This window comes from Gigantopelta aegis, chromosome 3 (assembly GCF_016097555.1).
Source record: "Gigantopelta aegis isolate Gae_Host chromosome 3, Gae_host_genome, whole genome shotgun sequence".
Taxonomy (NCBI): Eukaryota; Metazoa; Mollusca; class Gastropoda; order Neomphalida; family Peltospiridae; genus Gigantopelta; species Gigantopelta aegis.
The window spans coordinates 94,525,405-94,539,335 of NC_054701.1; the positions used below are offsets into that span (position 1 = coordinate 94,525,405).

At 40.0% G+C, this 13,931-nt stretch overlaps 1 protein-coding gene across 1 annotated transcript; it reads right to left on the reverse strand.

The window, feature by feature from the left end:
• Positions 1 to 4,847: 4,847 nt before the first annotated feature.
• On the reverse strand, positions 4,848 to 13,273 carry LOC121368948 (early nodulin-75-like). The gene is made up of 3 exons (XM_041493713.1): positions 13,128 to 13,273; positions 6,417 to 6,492; positions 4,848 to 5,507 (listed from the first exon to the last, which is right to left on the reverse strand). The coding sequence occupies exons 1-3, from the start codon at positions 13,271 to 13,273 to the stop codon at positions 4,848 to 4,850; spliced, it is 882 nt and encodes a 293-aa protein (XP_041349647.1).
• Positions 13,274 to 13,931: the final 658 nt, after the last annotated feature.

Genomic DNA, 13,931 nt, shown 5'->3' on the forward strand with positions numbered 1-13,931 from the left:
GGGCGGACTATAGCCGACCCCTGTTTGTGGTAGGATGATGGGATGGGACGGACTATAGCCGACCCCTGTTTGTGGTAGGATGATGGGACGGACTATAGCCGACCCTTGTTTGTGGTAGGATGATGGGACGGACTATAGCCGACCCCTGTTTGTGGTAGGATGATGGGACGGACTATAGCCGACCCCTGTTTGTGGTAGGATGATGGGACGGACTATAGCCGACCCCTGTTTGTGGTAGGATGATGGGGCGGACTATAGCCGACCCCTGTTTGTGGTAGGATGATGGGGCGGACTATAGCCGACCCCTGTTTGTGGTAGGATGATGGGGCGGACTATAGCCGACCCCTGTTTGTGGTAGGATGATGGGACGGACTATAGCCGACCCCTGTTTGTGGTAGGATGATGGGACGGACTATAGCCGACCCCTGTTTGTGGTAGGATGATGGGACGGACTATAGCCGACCCCTGTTTGTGGTAGGATGATGGGGCGGACTATAGCCGACCCCTGTTTGTGGTAGGATGATGGGACGGACTATAGCCGACCCCTGTTTGTGGTAGGATGATGGAACAGACTATAGCCGACCCTTGTTTGTGGTAGGATGATGGGACGGACTATAGCCGACCCTTGTTTGTGGTAGGATGATGGGGGACAGACACTTGCCTCACCCTACACATTAGGCTATAACATATCCAAAGCTAATAATTTTGTTATGTTTTATTTGACAAATGGAAGGCCTACATTTTTCTTTCATCTTTTCAAACATAATGATAAATGTGATATGCTGCCTAGTTATGAAAAATAAAAACATACCGACGTAGATGTCATTGTCTACTTAGTATGAAACTCAGGACTTTTGACTGAGGTAAAGGTAAATAGACCGTATTATTATTATTATTATTATTATTATTGTTATTATTATTATTAATTTTTCCATGGACGTCACTGCATCTTCCTACAATAGCAATAAACAAGGTACACGACGCTTCAAGTGAAATTACGAATGCGTTTGACAGACTTTATTTTGATCAGCTGACAATGGTACATCGTCACACGTGGACTATTGTGGTTCTGAGACATTAGTGTTTGGCATCATCGAACCAACCCGACATTGTGGTTGTAACATTATTTTTGTTTTCAGAAAATAAAGTCAAAGACACTTACCCTAAACAAAACAAGGAAACAATGGCGCTCTGACTATTCCATGACGTCATGACGTCATTTCCAAATGGTCTGCTTAAACTTTAGTTAAAGGGCCGTTCAACAAGAACGTAAAGCCAAATGTTTCTCCTTTATTTGATTTTACTCCACCCCCATATAACGTTTACCCTGAGATATTTCTGAAAATTTAGAGAGACCACTCCCCCCAAACAGTTACATAACGCTTGTCACCCCCCCCCCCCCCCCCCCCGTAATGGAACAAACCGGTCATGACTAGCTGCATCATTGACTGTATACTAATAGTTCGTTTGCGTAATGGTAATATGGAAAGGAAATGTTTTATTTAAAGCTGCAATGTCTGGTTTCAGTCGTATACAGTCAAGTTCTAAGTTCAAATACAAGCATAACTGCACTTTTAATTCACTCGCAAGTTGTCGTCATTAACGTATATCGTCAAATGCTTACTAGCCAGTTAGAACAATTCTCGCCATTTTGTAATACCGAGCGCATTCTAGCAGCCACTTCCTAGCAGCCAATTTCAGCAGACACGCATGGCGACGTTCTAAACACCGGACCATTACGCCTTTTATAATGTGTGTTGTGGTGTGGGCTATACGATACTAGTTGGACATCCTATATTACCGTGGTACAGACGGATTTTTAAAGTGATACTTCACATATAAAAGTGCTTAATAAAACGGTTAAGTTGTATTTATACGGATATTAGTAACAATAAGACTGTGAAAATAAGTATTGGTTGTTATTTTGTTTTTGTGTTGTTATTATATAAAGATACTCTTTAAAACTCTAAAATTCTTAAGTTGTAGTGAATAATTAAAAATTAGCATAACAGTGTGTATAAAAGTGTGTGAAAGACAGGTAACAATCGAAAGGCGTATTATCCGGTGTTTAGATCGTCGCCATGAGGGTCTGCTGAAATTAGCTGCTAGCGTAATTAGTTGCTAGGAATTGGCTGCTAGAATCCGCTCGGTTTTTGTAATGCAACAATAGCCGAACCGTACTATTTTTAGCCCAGAGGGAGCTCGGCAAAAGTGTCCCATTTTCAAAATAGTGGGTTTATTTTTAACTTGGAAAAGCCAGTGTAGTGAAACCAATTCGGAGTGCGGCGTCTTATATGCACCAAAGGTAATGGGATTTTCTGTTCTAAATGCTTAAATAATAAAAATATTCCAGACATAGCCGCTTTAACGAGGCACTCAACATATTTTATTTACGGTTATATGGCGTCGGATAATGGTAATAAGGGAACTCTGCAATGAATACTGTTAAAACCATATAAAACATATTAACTTTTAAATCAATATCAACATCCATAACATTGAAAAAAATAAAAAAATAACTAAATAAATTTATATAAATAGAAAAAAGTTTGTAAATAAATTACATTATATCTCATTTTTAATTTCAGGGGTTAAGACAAAATGCTGGAAGAGCGAACTCCTATGAATTGTTACTATTAATAGTAATCGACCAGTGATGCAGCATACAGAGAGAACTGCGCGTGCAATGTCTTGACCTTGGTATTACGTCATTTGTTTTCAGCCCTGAGCTGAAGCAAGAAGGGAAATTTAACATGGAATTTGATGTATTCATCCCTATATCAAAAAGGTGTATGTGTGTATGCGCGTGTGTGCGTGTGTGCGTATGTGTACGTGCGTGTATGTGTATGTGCGTCTGTATATGCATGTGTGTATAACTGACTCATTGCCCATACCATCGGTGGTGCTGACCTGTTGTTTGTCGTTATTCCTGAAGTAATATTTTGAATGCAAAAAAACTTGAACCGAGAGACATAAACATGTCGTTTAACATAATCCTGGACTTCTGCCAAGTTACTTACAAAAGAGCATACCATTTTTCGTCTTTTTGTTTTCCCTTTTCAAGACGTTTCACATTTTAAATGGGAGTAACCTTTGACATGTAATATCATATTTATTTAACAAAGACCGATTTATGTACCAAGACCCGGTATACAACATAAAACTTCATACATGTTTAAATTGTGAAAATTGAGTACAATTCCAGGGTACGGGATATTGTGTTCTATCTTAATGTGGAACACAGATTAAATGACATCATGGACTTTGATTACGTCATTCAAGGAAAGTGACTGAACATATGTTGAACAAATGGTGTTGTCACAATAATATTACGTTCATCATGCCAAGACCATGTCCTGAGTCTACAACCGGCAGACTACTTATTAAAATCTAGCAGATTGTAAAAATTATTGGTTTTATTTATTTTCTTTCCTTTTGTTGTTGTTGTTGTTTGGTGTTTGGTTTTGTTTTATTTGGGTTGGGTTTTTTGTTTTGTCTTGTTCTTGTTTTGTTTTTTTGTATGTGTGCTCTTGTGTGTGTTGATGTGTCTTTAAACATTCATTCACTCAGTTAGTAGTCGACACAAGAGGAATCAAAATGGTCCCCCAAATAAAACCTTCTAACACTAAACCCCCATAGGTTTTAAACGAGTTACAGTGACTGGCGGATGTGCCGCTATCTCCTCAAGCTACTGATTGTATTCCGTACCGATACCTGGCTTGAACACTTGAATCACGGTAAGTTGTAGGAATAGTAAAGCAATTACTGAAATCAGGTTAGTCTCTTATCGTGCTTTGCTTTCCTTGGTATCGGGCGGTCAGATGCAGAGCCTGTCTGGTTGTGGTGCTTTCAACAAACAGACATTTATTTTCAGCTACATACAAAGCACCTCTTTTACTATCACCATGTTTCACTTGCCTGTTGCCCCATAACACGACTCCTAGACAGTGTAGGCGACCCCGCATTATAAAACAATATCGACACGCCAGTGAACCACGACTGGTATATCAAAGGCTGTGGTATGCGCTATTCTGTCTGTGGGATGGTGCATATAAAAGATCCATTGCTACTAATAAAAAAAGGTAAACGGTTTTCTCTCTAAGACCATGTCCCATAGCACGACTCGTGAACAGTGGAGGTGGTCCCACATTGTGAACATCTCGATACGCCAGTGATCCAACGATACAGACTACCCATGTTGCCGATGTCCAAATGGTACTCTTCCATCCGATATTAAAACATTTCGGAATCACAAATAATCAGATGTTTGATCGACATTGTGTGTTTTCCTGAATACTGTGATTAGTAAGCTTAAAATGGGATCTTGACACACGCTTATGAAACTTTAGTCTGGACTTAACTCTAAGGACGTCAAAAGTCCGCGGTTTGTAATGCATTGCAATGAAGTTGAAGTTTGAAGTTATCATTAAAGACATTGAGTCTGAAAAACACAGGGCCTGACATGCGTTTAGTAACAGCGATACACGCTAACGTTAGTGAACGATTTGATTGGTTCTTTATGTGGTCCTTATCATGAAGCACAAAACCCTAGTCGGCGAATATTTACCGTCTCTCTTTGTCTGTACTCAGCAATGTCCTGACTGCACATGTCAAACGTGTTTACAGCGGAGTGATTTAACGGGGTTGTAATATATAATTCAATGTCTTGACCAATGTATATTATATACCTAATACAAAAAACTATTAAAGTGTTAATTTATGCTGACGTTTATGAATGTGTGTAGTTTCTTATTTCGCTCAGTATAATATCACATGGATGTTCCTGTGTAGCGGAGCGTGTACCGTCCGGGTCACAGAACAGCTGAGTCGTGGAATAAAAAGTAATTTTATTTCTCCGCTATAGGCGGGGTGTAGATCGGTGGCGGGGTGTAGTTCGGTGGCGGGGTGTATTTCGGTGGCGGAGTGTAACTCGGTGGCGGGGTGTAGCTCGCGGGGTGTAGCTCGGTGGCGGGGTGTAGTTCGGAGGCGGGGTGTAGTTCGGTGGCGGAGTGTAGCTCGGTGGCGGGGTGTATTTCGGAGGCGGGGTGTAGCTCGGTGGCGGGGTGTAGCTCGATGGCCGGGTGTAGTTCGGTGGCGGGGTGTAGTTCGATGGCAGGGTGTAGTTCGGAGGCGGGGTGTAGTTCGGTGGCGGGGTGTAGCTCGGTGGCGGGGTGTAGCTGGGTGGCGCGTGTAGCTCGGTGGCGGGGTGTAGCTGGGTGGCGCGTGTAGCTCGGTGGCGGGGTGTAGTTTGGAGGCGTGGTGTAGTTCGGTGGCGGGGTGTATTTAGGAGGCGGGGCGTAGTTCGGAGGCGGGGTGTAGTTCAGTGGCGGGGTGTAGCTCGGTGGCGGGGTGCATTTCGGAGGCGGGGTGCAGTTCGGTGGCGGGGTGCAGTTCGGTGGCGGGGTGTAGCTCGGTGGCGGGGTGTAGCTCGGTGGCGGGGTGTAGTTCGATGGCGGGGTGTAGTTCGGTGGCGGGGTGTAGTTCGGAGGCGGGGTGTAGTTCGGTGGCTGAACGCTAAGTGCGATGGATCACTGTCCCGAGTCAGACCCCCGATCCTATCGAAGGCTGGACTCGGGATAGAAGTGTTCAAAACCATAGTGGTACATGGACACGTTAAACCACTTAATAATAATAATAATAATAATAATAATAATAATGGATCAATAGATCGATCGGCCTTGTTTTCTTTTTCTTCGTTTTCTCTACTTATCCGCCAACCCCAAATTTAAAGACAAAGTATACACAGGCATATATCTATTAACCGTATGCCAAAACTGTTCTTAGTTTTAATTGCTGTTTATTGTACAAGACCAATAAATCATTCGATACCTACAAATATAATTAGTTTGCCATGATCTTAAAATTTAAATGCCTTATGTCAGTTATTTGTTTTACTTGAATTCAATCAAAACAGTTTATTCTGTTTCTCTATTTGTATAAACATAGGGCATGTGCATACCACGTGGCTGGAACCAATTAAAACTGAATTTACAATCATATTATAGGAGAGGGCCTATTAAGTTGGCAAACGTGTGTCCAGTCATTTTGTTGTTTATGCAATAAAATGTGTTTTTAATCAAACGGAATGGAATCGTGAATGAACTCTGATCTCGAGGTGACTAACATTATAGTGAGACATTGCCCATGATTACCAAAACATTACGAGTCTCCAAACGAAGAGAAGAAACTTGCTTCAATAGTAGCAAGAAACTTGTGGTTTATTTATTTGTTTGTTTATAAACTACTTTGTATATGTTACCAGCTTTGTAACTTGTTATTATCTTCTCGCTGTTAATGCTTTAAAAAATAAAACTACATGATGGAATTGTAGGTAAACCTAACGAAAATCCACCCCCTAAACCCTGTCTCTTGTTAAAAGGTGCTGTAATATTTAAAACTATTCTAGGCCAACGTACTTTGTCAGTCTCTTCATCTGTGGACCATAAGGTGATATTCAAACTAGTGTTCATGTTGCCATTCAGACACTTGAAGCTATTCAAAAGCTTTTAACACACAAATTATCTAATACAATGTCCAAGTTTGCAATTCTGGAGATAGGCGAATTGTGTGGCGATAAACGTAAGGGGCGACAGGTAGGCACTCGAATAGCGTAATATTTGAATGGATGGATGGATGGATGAATGAATGAATGAATGAATGAATGAATGAATGAATGAATGTATGAATGAATGACGGACTGACTGACTGACTGACTGAATATTTAACCACACACCAGCACGAGAAATACATCGGCTACTGTGTATTAGACAAAGGACAAATGGATGAAGACACTGTTTTAACACATACTCACCTACATTTAATAATTGTGTTATACTGCTTCACTTCAGTAGTGTCATCTTAATTGTTTCAGTGTTATTCACGTTCAGTAAAATATGTGTACTCGGGGATAGAGGGGGTGTGTTACTGAAGTTCAGAGTCGCATGGATTATAAAGCTGGAAATCTACATATTTTTCAATCTCAGCTAAAACACCATTTTACACTTTAAACCGCTTGCTGTAGCATGAGCCAAAATGAAAGCAGTATATATATATATACATTGTATATATATACTCTTCAAAAGAAGAAACGCAAAACCACATTGTCGTAACATTTGGAGAATTGATTTAATTATTGAATGGTGAGTCCGATAATTACCAAATGTTGCAGGATTGTTCACAATTCACTCTAGTCCATTGTGAGTAAGTGATAGGACACACCACCAAGGTCAAGATCATCTGGAGTCAATACCGGGTGTGGCCTCCGCGTGTGTTGACAACTGCCTGGCACCGCCTGCCCATTGAAGCAACCAGAGTACGGATGACGTCCCGGGGGATGGTGGCCCACTCGGCCTGCAAGGCTGCTGCCAGCTCGAGCAGGGTCTGGGGCTGTGGTTGTCGCTGTCGGAGGCGTCGGTTCAACTCGTCCCATAGATGCTCAATTGGGTTCAAATCCGGTGATATGGATGGCCAAGGAAGGACATTAATGTTGTTGTTCTGTAGGAAAGCCGTTGTGAGACGTGCTGTGTGAGGCCTGGCGTTGTCATGTTGGAACACTCCGTTGGCGTTGGCCATAACTGGAACGATGTGTGGCCGGAGGATCTGGTCAATGTAGCCCTGTGCATTCACGTTGCCCTGCACGTGGACCAGGTCAGTTCTGCCAGTGTGTGAGATGGCTGCCCACACCATGACACTACCCCCGCCGAATCTGTCCACTTCCTGCACGCAGTTTGCCGCATAACGTTCACCACGACGCCTATACACGCGACATCTTCCATCATGACGTCGGAGCAGAAATCGGGACTCGTCACTGAACCACACCTGTCTCCATCGCAGTTGAGGCCATTGTCGATGAATCTGGCACCACTGCAGTCGGAGTCGACGGTGTTGTGGTGTTAAGATGACACCTCGAACTGGACGTCTGGCACGAATTCCTACCTCACGTAGGCGGTTCCGTACGGTCTGGTCGGATATCCTGCGCAAACCTGGTATTGCTGTGGCTGTGGAGGTGGCAGTAGTCAATCGTTCCCGAAGGTGGAGCGGTCCTGCCCGGGGGTAGTGACCCGTGGTCGACCGGATCTAGGGAGGTCACGTGTTGATCCATGTTGCTGGTAACGGTCCCACAGTCTGGAGATGGTGCTTGGGGACACATGGAATGCCCTGGCAACGGCCGTTCTGGATTCGCCTGCGTCTAGTCGGCCGATGGCATTGTTTCTCTGCGGTTCACTGAGACATGGCATGTCCTGGATTGTCAACTGTCGGCCAGATATAGAGGCCAGGCAAGCGAACACCCTGCACTTTTATACTGTCGGTGTTCATGTTGCACGTGCAGACAACGCACGTGCAGTGGTGACATGGTTTGCACGTGGCTGCGTTTTTGCGAATATTCACATTGTGGAACTTTATTGTACAGTAGCTGCGTTTTATCGAATGTAACCGTGGGAATGTGTTTGGGACATGCAATGACCTTATATTCACAAAGCATGAACCGGTAGGAAACATAAAATCGGAGTTATAACCCATTTGTACCCTTTTGCGTTTCTTTTTTTGAAGAGTATATATATATATATATATATATATATATATATAGCCATGGGCGTCAATCCGGCTTTAAAAGTGTGTGTGTGTGTGTGTGTGTGTGTGTGTGTGTGTGTGTGTGTGTGCTAAACGAAAAATTGTCCTCCGGCGTTGAAAAGTGAGGGGGACGCGTCCCCCCGTCCCCCACCGATCGACGCCCATATATATAGCTACGTAGCATAGTTAAAATACAAACCAAAATCTGGATAACCCGTGGGATACGATGACTATGTATTTGACATCCAATAGCCGATGATTAACTAATCAATGTATTCTAGTGGTTTCGTTAACCTTTTAAACCTTTTAAACACTTGTCAGTACAAATCAAATGTAGATATATAATAAACTGACGGACAGAAATAAGGGATCAGATAAATAGTAACAAACAGTGACTACAATCAAACCCTCGTCTATAGTCACAACGTAAAACGTAATATTGGCATCCAGTCCCACATTACTGACATTCAGTCTCACATTATTGACATTTAGTTCACATTATTGGCATTCAGTCCCACATTATTGGCATTCAGTCTCACATTATTGGCATTCAGTCCCACATTATTGGCATTCAGCCCCACATTATTGGCATTCAATCCCACATTACATGTACTGACATTCAATCCCACATTATCGATATTCAGTCACATATTATTAACATCCAGTCCCACATTAATGATATACAATCCCACATTATTGACATTCAATGTCATATTACTGATATTCAATCCCACATTATTGACATTCAGTCTCACATTACTGATATTCAATCCAACATTATTGACATTCAGTCTCACATTACTGATATTCAATCAAACATTATTGACATTCAATCCCACATTATTGGCATTCAATCTCACATTACTGACATTCAATCTCACATTATTGGCATTCAATCCCACATTATTGGCATTCAATCTCACATTACTGACATTCAGTCTCACATTATTGGCATTCAGTCCCACATTACTGATATTCAATCTCACATTATTGGCATTCAATCCCATATTATTGGCATTCAATCCCACATTATTGACATTCAGCCCCACATTATTGGCATTCAATCCCACATTACATGTACTGACATTCAATCCCACATTATCGATATTCAGTCACATATTATTAACATCCAGTCCCACATTACTGATATACAATCCCACATTATTGACATTCAATGTCACATTACTGATATTCAATCCCACATTATTGACATTCAGTCTCACATTACTGATATTCAATCCCACATTATTGACATTCAGTCTCACATTACTGGTATTCAATCAAACATTATTGACATTCAGTGTCACATTACTGATATTCAATCCCACATTATTGGCATTCAATCTCACATTATTGACATTCAATCCCACATTATTGGCATTCAATCTCACATTATTGGCATTCAATCCCACATTATTGGCATTCAATCTCACATTACTGACATTCAATCTCACATTATTGACATTCAGTCCCACATTACTGATATTCAATCTCACATTATTGGCATTCAATCCCATATTATTGGCATTCAATCCCACATTATTGACATTCAATCTCACATTATTGACATTCAATCTCACATTACTGACATTCAATCTCACATTCAATCTCATATTACTGACATTCAATCTCACATTACTGACATTCAATCCCACATTATCGATATTCAGTCACATATTATTAACATCCAGTCCCACATTACTGATATACAATCCCACATTATTGACATTCAATGTCACATTACTGAAATTCAATCCCACATTATTGACATTCAATGTCACATTATCGGCATTCAATCCCACATTACTGACATTCAATCTCACATTATTGCCATTCAATCCCACATTATTGACATTCAATCCCACATTATTGCCATTCAATCCCACATTATTGACATTCAACCTCACATTATTGACTTTCAATCCCACATTATTGACATTCAATGTCACATTACTGACATTCAATCCCATATTACTGACATTCAATCCCACATTACTGACGTTCAATCATATTTACACCTGTGTATATTATGGAGATATTACTATGCTGGACATGAAGTAAAGTCGGTTTACCAAGTGTTCCCTTATTTCTTTCTATCAGTATACATATATTCTCAGGCGATATTTTGCTGGCAGTGTAACCCAGCCTTTAATTGTCATCTAAAGTGAGCACCGAACCAACATTAAAGTTGACTTTTCCAAGATTAAAGATAATTTTTCCAAGATTATATGTTATTAAGTTATATAATTATTTTTTAAATGTGTCAACTTTTATTTTATACGCTAACATTCTTACTTGTTGTATGCCATAAGAGTGGAATGAACTGTGCATGTGTTTATATATATATTGTTTACTATATGCGCTGTCAACATTAGCATTTAAAATGAAAATCTCAAAGTGACAAATCATATAAGGTCCATGGAACGACCCATCACAACCCCAACAATACCACGTAATTAGCATAATTATATTATATCGCCGTTAATATCAAAAAGAGTTAATTAGTACTATAGTGCAATTTTACTATCCATCAAATAACGAGTATGTAAACTTTCTAAATCGGCAATTAATATTTCCACGACTGGACTAGATGGTTGCAATAAAACAAAACTATTTTAGTGTTTGCAGTATCTTTAATGTTCTATATTTCAAACGGACATACCCGAACCAGGAAGTGACAATATGAACCGCAAGAGCTTCCTAACCTAATAATATGTTTACGATCCGTGCCCCGTTCCTCGAAGTGAACTTAGCGCTAAGATCACTTTAAGTGCCTAACTACCTTAAGCACATAACGTGATCGTAGCGCTAAGATCGCTTCGTAGAACGGGGCTCAGATCCAATATGGGAGCTGTGGCGAAAACGTCGTAATATGAAATGTTCCTCGCCCACAAAAGGATTTTGTTTTCAAAGACAATTGACAATAATTTGCATTAATCTAGTCACAAGACGTTTACGAATATGCCATTAGAATATTCAATACTGTAACTCTGCGCAAGACTGATGCCAAAAGAAGTTAGATAAAGACGTCAGGATGTGTTGGTCTGATTCACTGGTAGGCCTGTATTTTGTCGACAGACGAGAGCCGACCCTGACCACGATTTAATGGTTCCAAATCCGCGTGTAGGAGGACTGTAACGGGAGTAAATATTTGTAATTAGTTTATTTTAATATTTACTGTATGTATTTTATGTCAGTTTTATAGGTTACGATATTCTGTTGAGAATTTCGTATTTCGTTTGGACAACGCCCTAGCTTGTTAGCCAATAGCCAATGATATGGTTTTATTTTATCACGTGACCTTTCATGTAACGTCCATGTAACATTCACATACACACACCACACACAACACCATAAGATTTTGATTAAGAAGTGTCTGTTGGTCTTTTCCCGATTCGTCGCCATTATTCATCATCATTATTCATCATCATTATTCATCACCATTGAACACATCACAGATGTGAATAATATGCACGTATCTGTGGTTTTAACTTGGCATATTATTATAAATTGCAAAAATATATCTGGTAAACTGTAACTAATAATGAGTAAATGAACATGTATAAAGTAATTTAGAAGTTTCATTCTAATCACATAACTAAAGTAGTAATGAGTAAAAGGTATTTAATTAAAACTAGTTATTTTAATCATATAAACATCTCATTTTAATTACATCTAAAGTAAAGTATTATTCCGTATTGGTACAATAGCTTATAAGTGTTATTTAGAGAATAACTAACGAGCTACGAGGAATTACGAATTATCTGTTCCGAGTGAATGAATGTTGTAAATCCGAGCCTTTTTGCGAGGGTTTTACAACATTCATTTACGAGGGACAAATAATTCGTAACTCCTCGTAGCGAGTTGGTTATTCTCTTTATCATATCACTACTAAGGAATAGCATTGGGCACGCCCATTACATAAATCACATATTTTGAGACATAAGTATGCAAATATTTAGAACATAAGTATGCAAATTACATTATTACGCAAATTATATACCAAAACGTGGAACTATTTTCACCTGTCAAAATTGTTGACGAACAAACATGGCGTCTTTTGAAGTTGTCTTTTGCAAGTATGCAAAGTATGAGAAAATCCCCGCGATTGCAGAGACGTTATTCCAAAAATGTGGGCAAACACACAAAATCCCCTTCGATGTCCCGTTGAAGTTTTCAAGTTTTATTCTTCAAAACGACCGCGAAACTTTTGTGCTGACGACCCATTCTACATTGCTACACACGCACATACACACACACACTCGGTATGCCGAAAGCAGGAGAACAATGGTTCCTCGGGCAATGCATTGGTAGAAATAAACTTGCTGGACTGATGAAAAACATGTGTTCGAGTGGTAATATTTGTACCACTAAACGACTGACGAACCACTCTCTGCACACAAATATCTGGTCCAAAAACTGAACGACAATCACGTTCCTGCTCATTAAAACATGCAGATAACAGGACACAAAAATATTCATTCAGTTAATGCATACAGCCATATAAATCACGACCAACACAAAGAACTGTCGCACATTCTGTCCGCGATATCTACATCTGGTGAATCCTCAAGTTTGGTTCCAGCGTGTTCGTCTTCGAAGGAAATCCGACAACACTTTTAAATTCGAAACAATCACAGATCATCAATATTTCCGGCGGTGTGAACACCATGTTTGGAGGCAATGTCAGTGGGGGCAACATCGTAATAAATCTGGCTCAGCCTAAAAGTCCTGTTGTCCCCATAAAACAACGAAGAATCATTTTGGTAGATTCCGACGGCGACTGAACTTGATGAAGCCCTTAAATAGGTCAGTGACGTAGATACGCCTATGTCTGACAATGACGTAGTATTCAGCAAAATGCCGCGAAAAGTTATTTTGAAAAATTTGGCTATTGTCAGTTATTTTATTATAATTTCATTGTTTATATATAAAACTGTTAAATTAGTATTAAATTGTTTAAATAGCTACAATCGTTCTGTCCGTTTTTAACCTAGTTTCAGAAAGCATAGATAACCTTCAAGGTGTATTGACAAACCGATTACCAGCTGAGTGATTGACATGTACATGTATTCATACGTCATAACAAATTGTTACGTCCGAGCGTTGGGGTTTTGTTTATTAATCATTTAAGTGAAAAATAAACAAAATTGACAGTGATATGATAAATAGAATTCGTCACTCGTATTTTTTAATATGGTAAATATCAACCTCGGCCTGTTAATCTGTATTTGTCTCGCCAAAGGCTCGACAAATACAGATTAACGAAGCCTCGGTTGATATTTCCCATATTAAAAAATACTCGTGACGAATCCTCTATTTATTACCCATTGTCAATTTTAACTGATTTTTAATGAAAA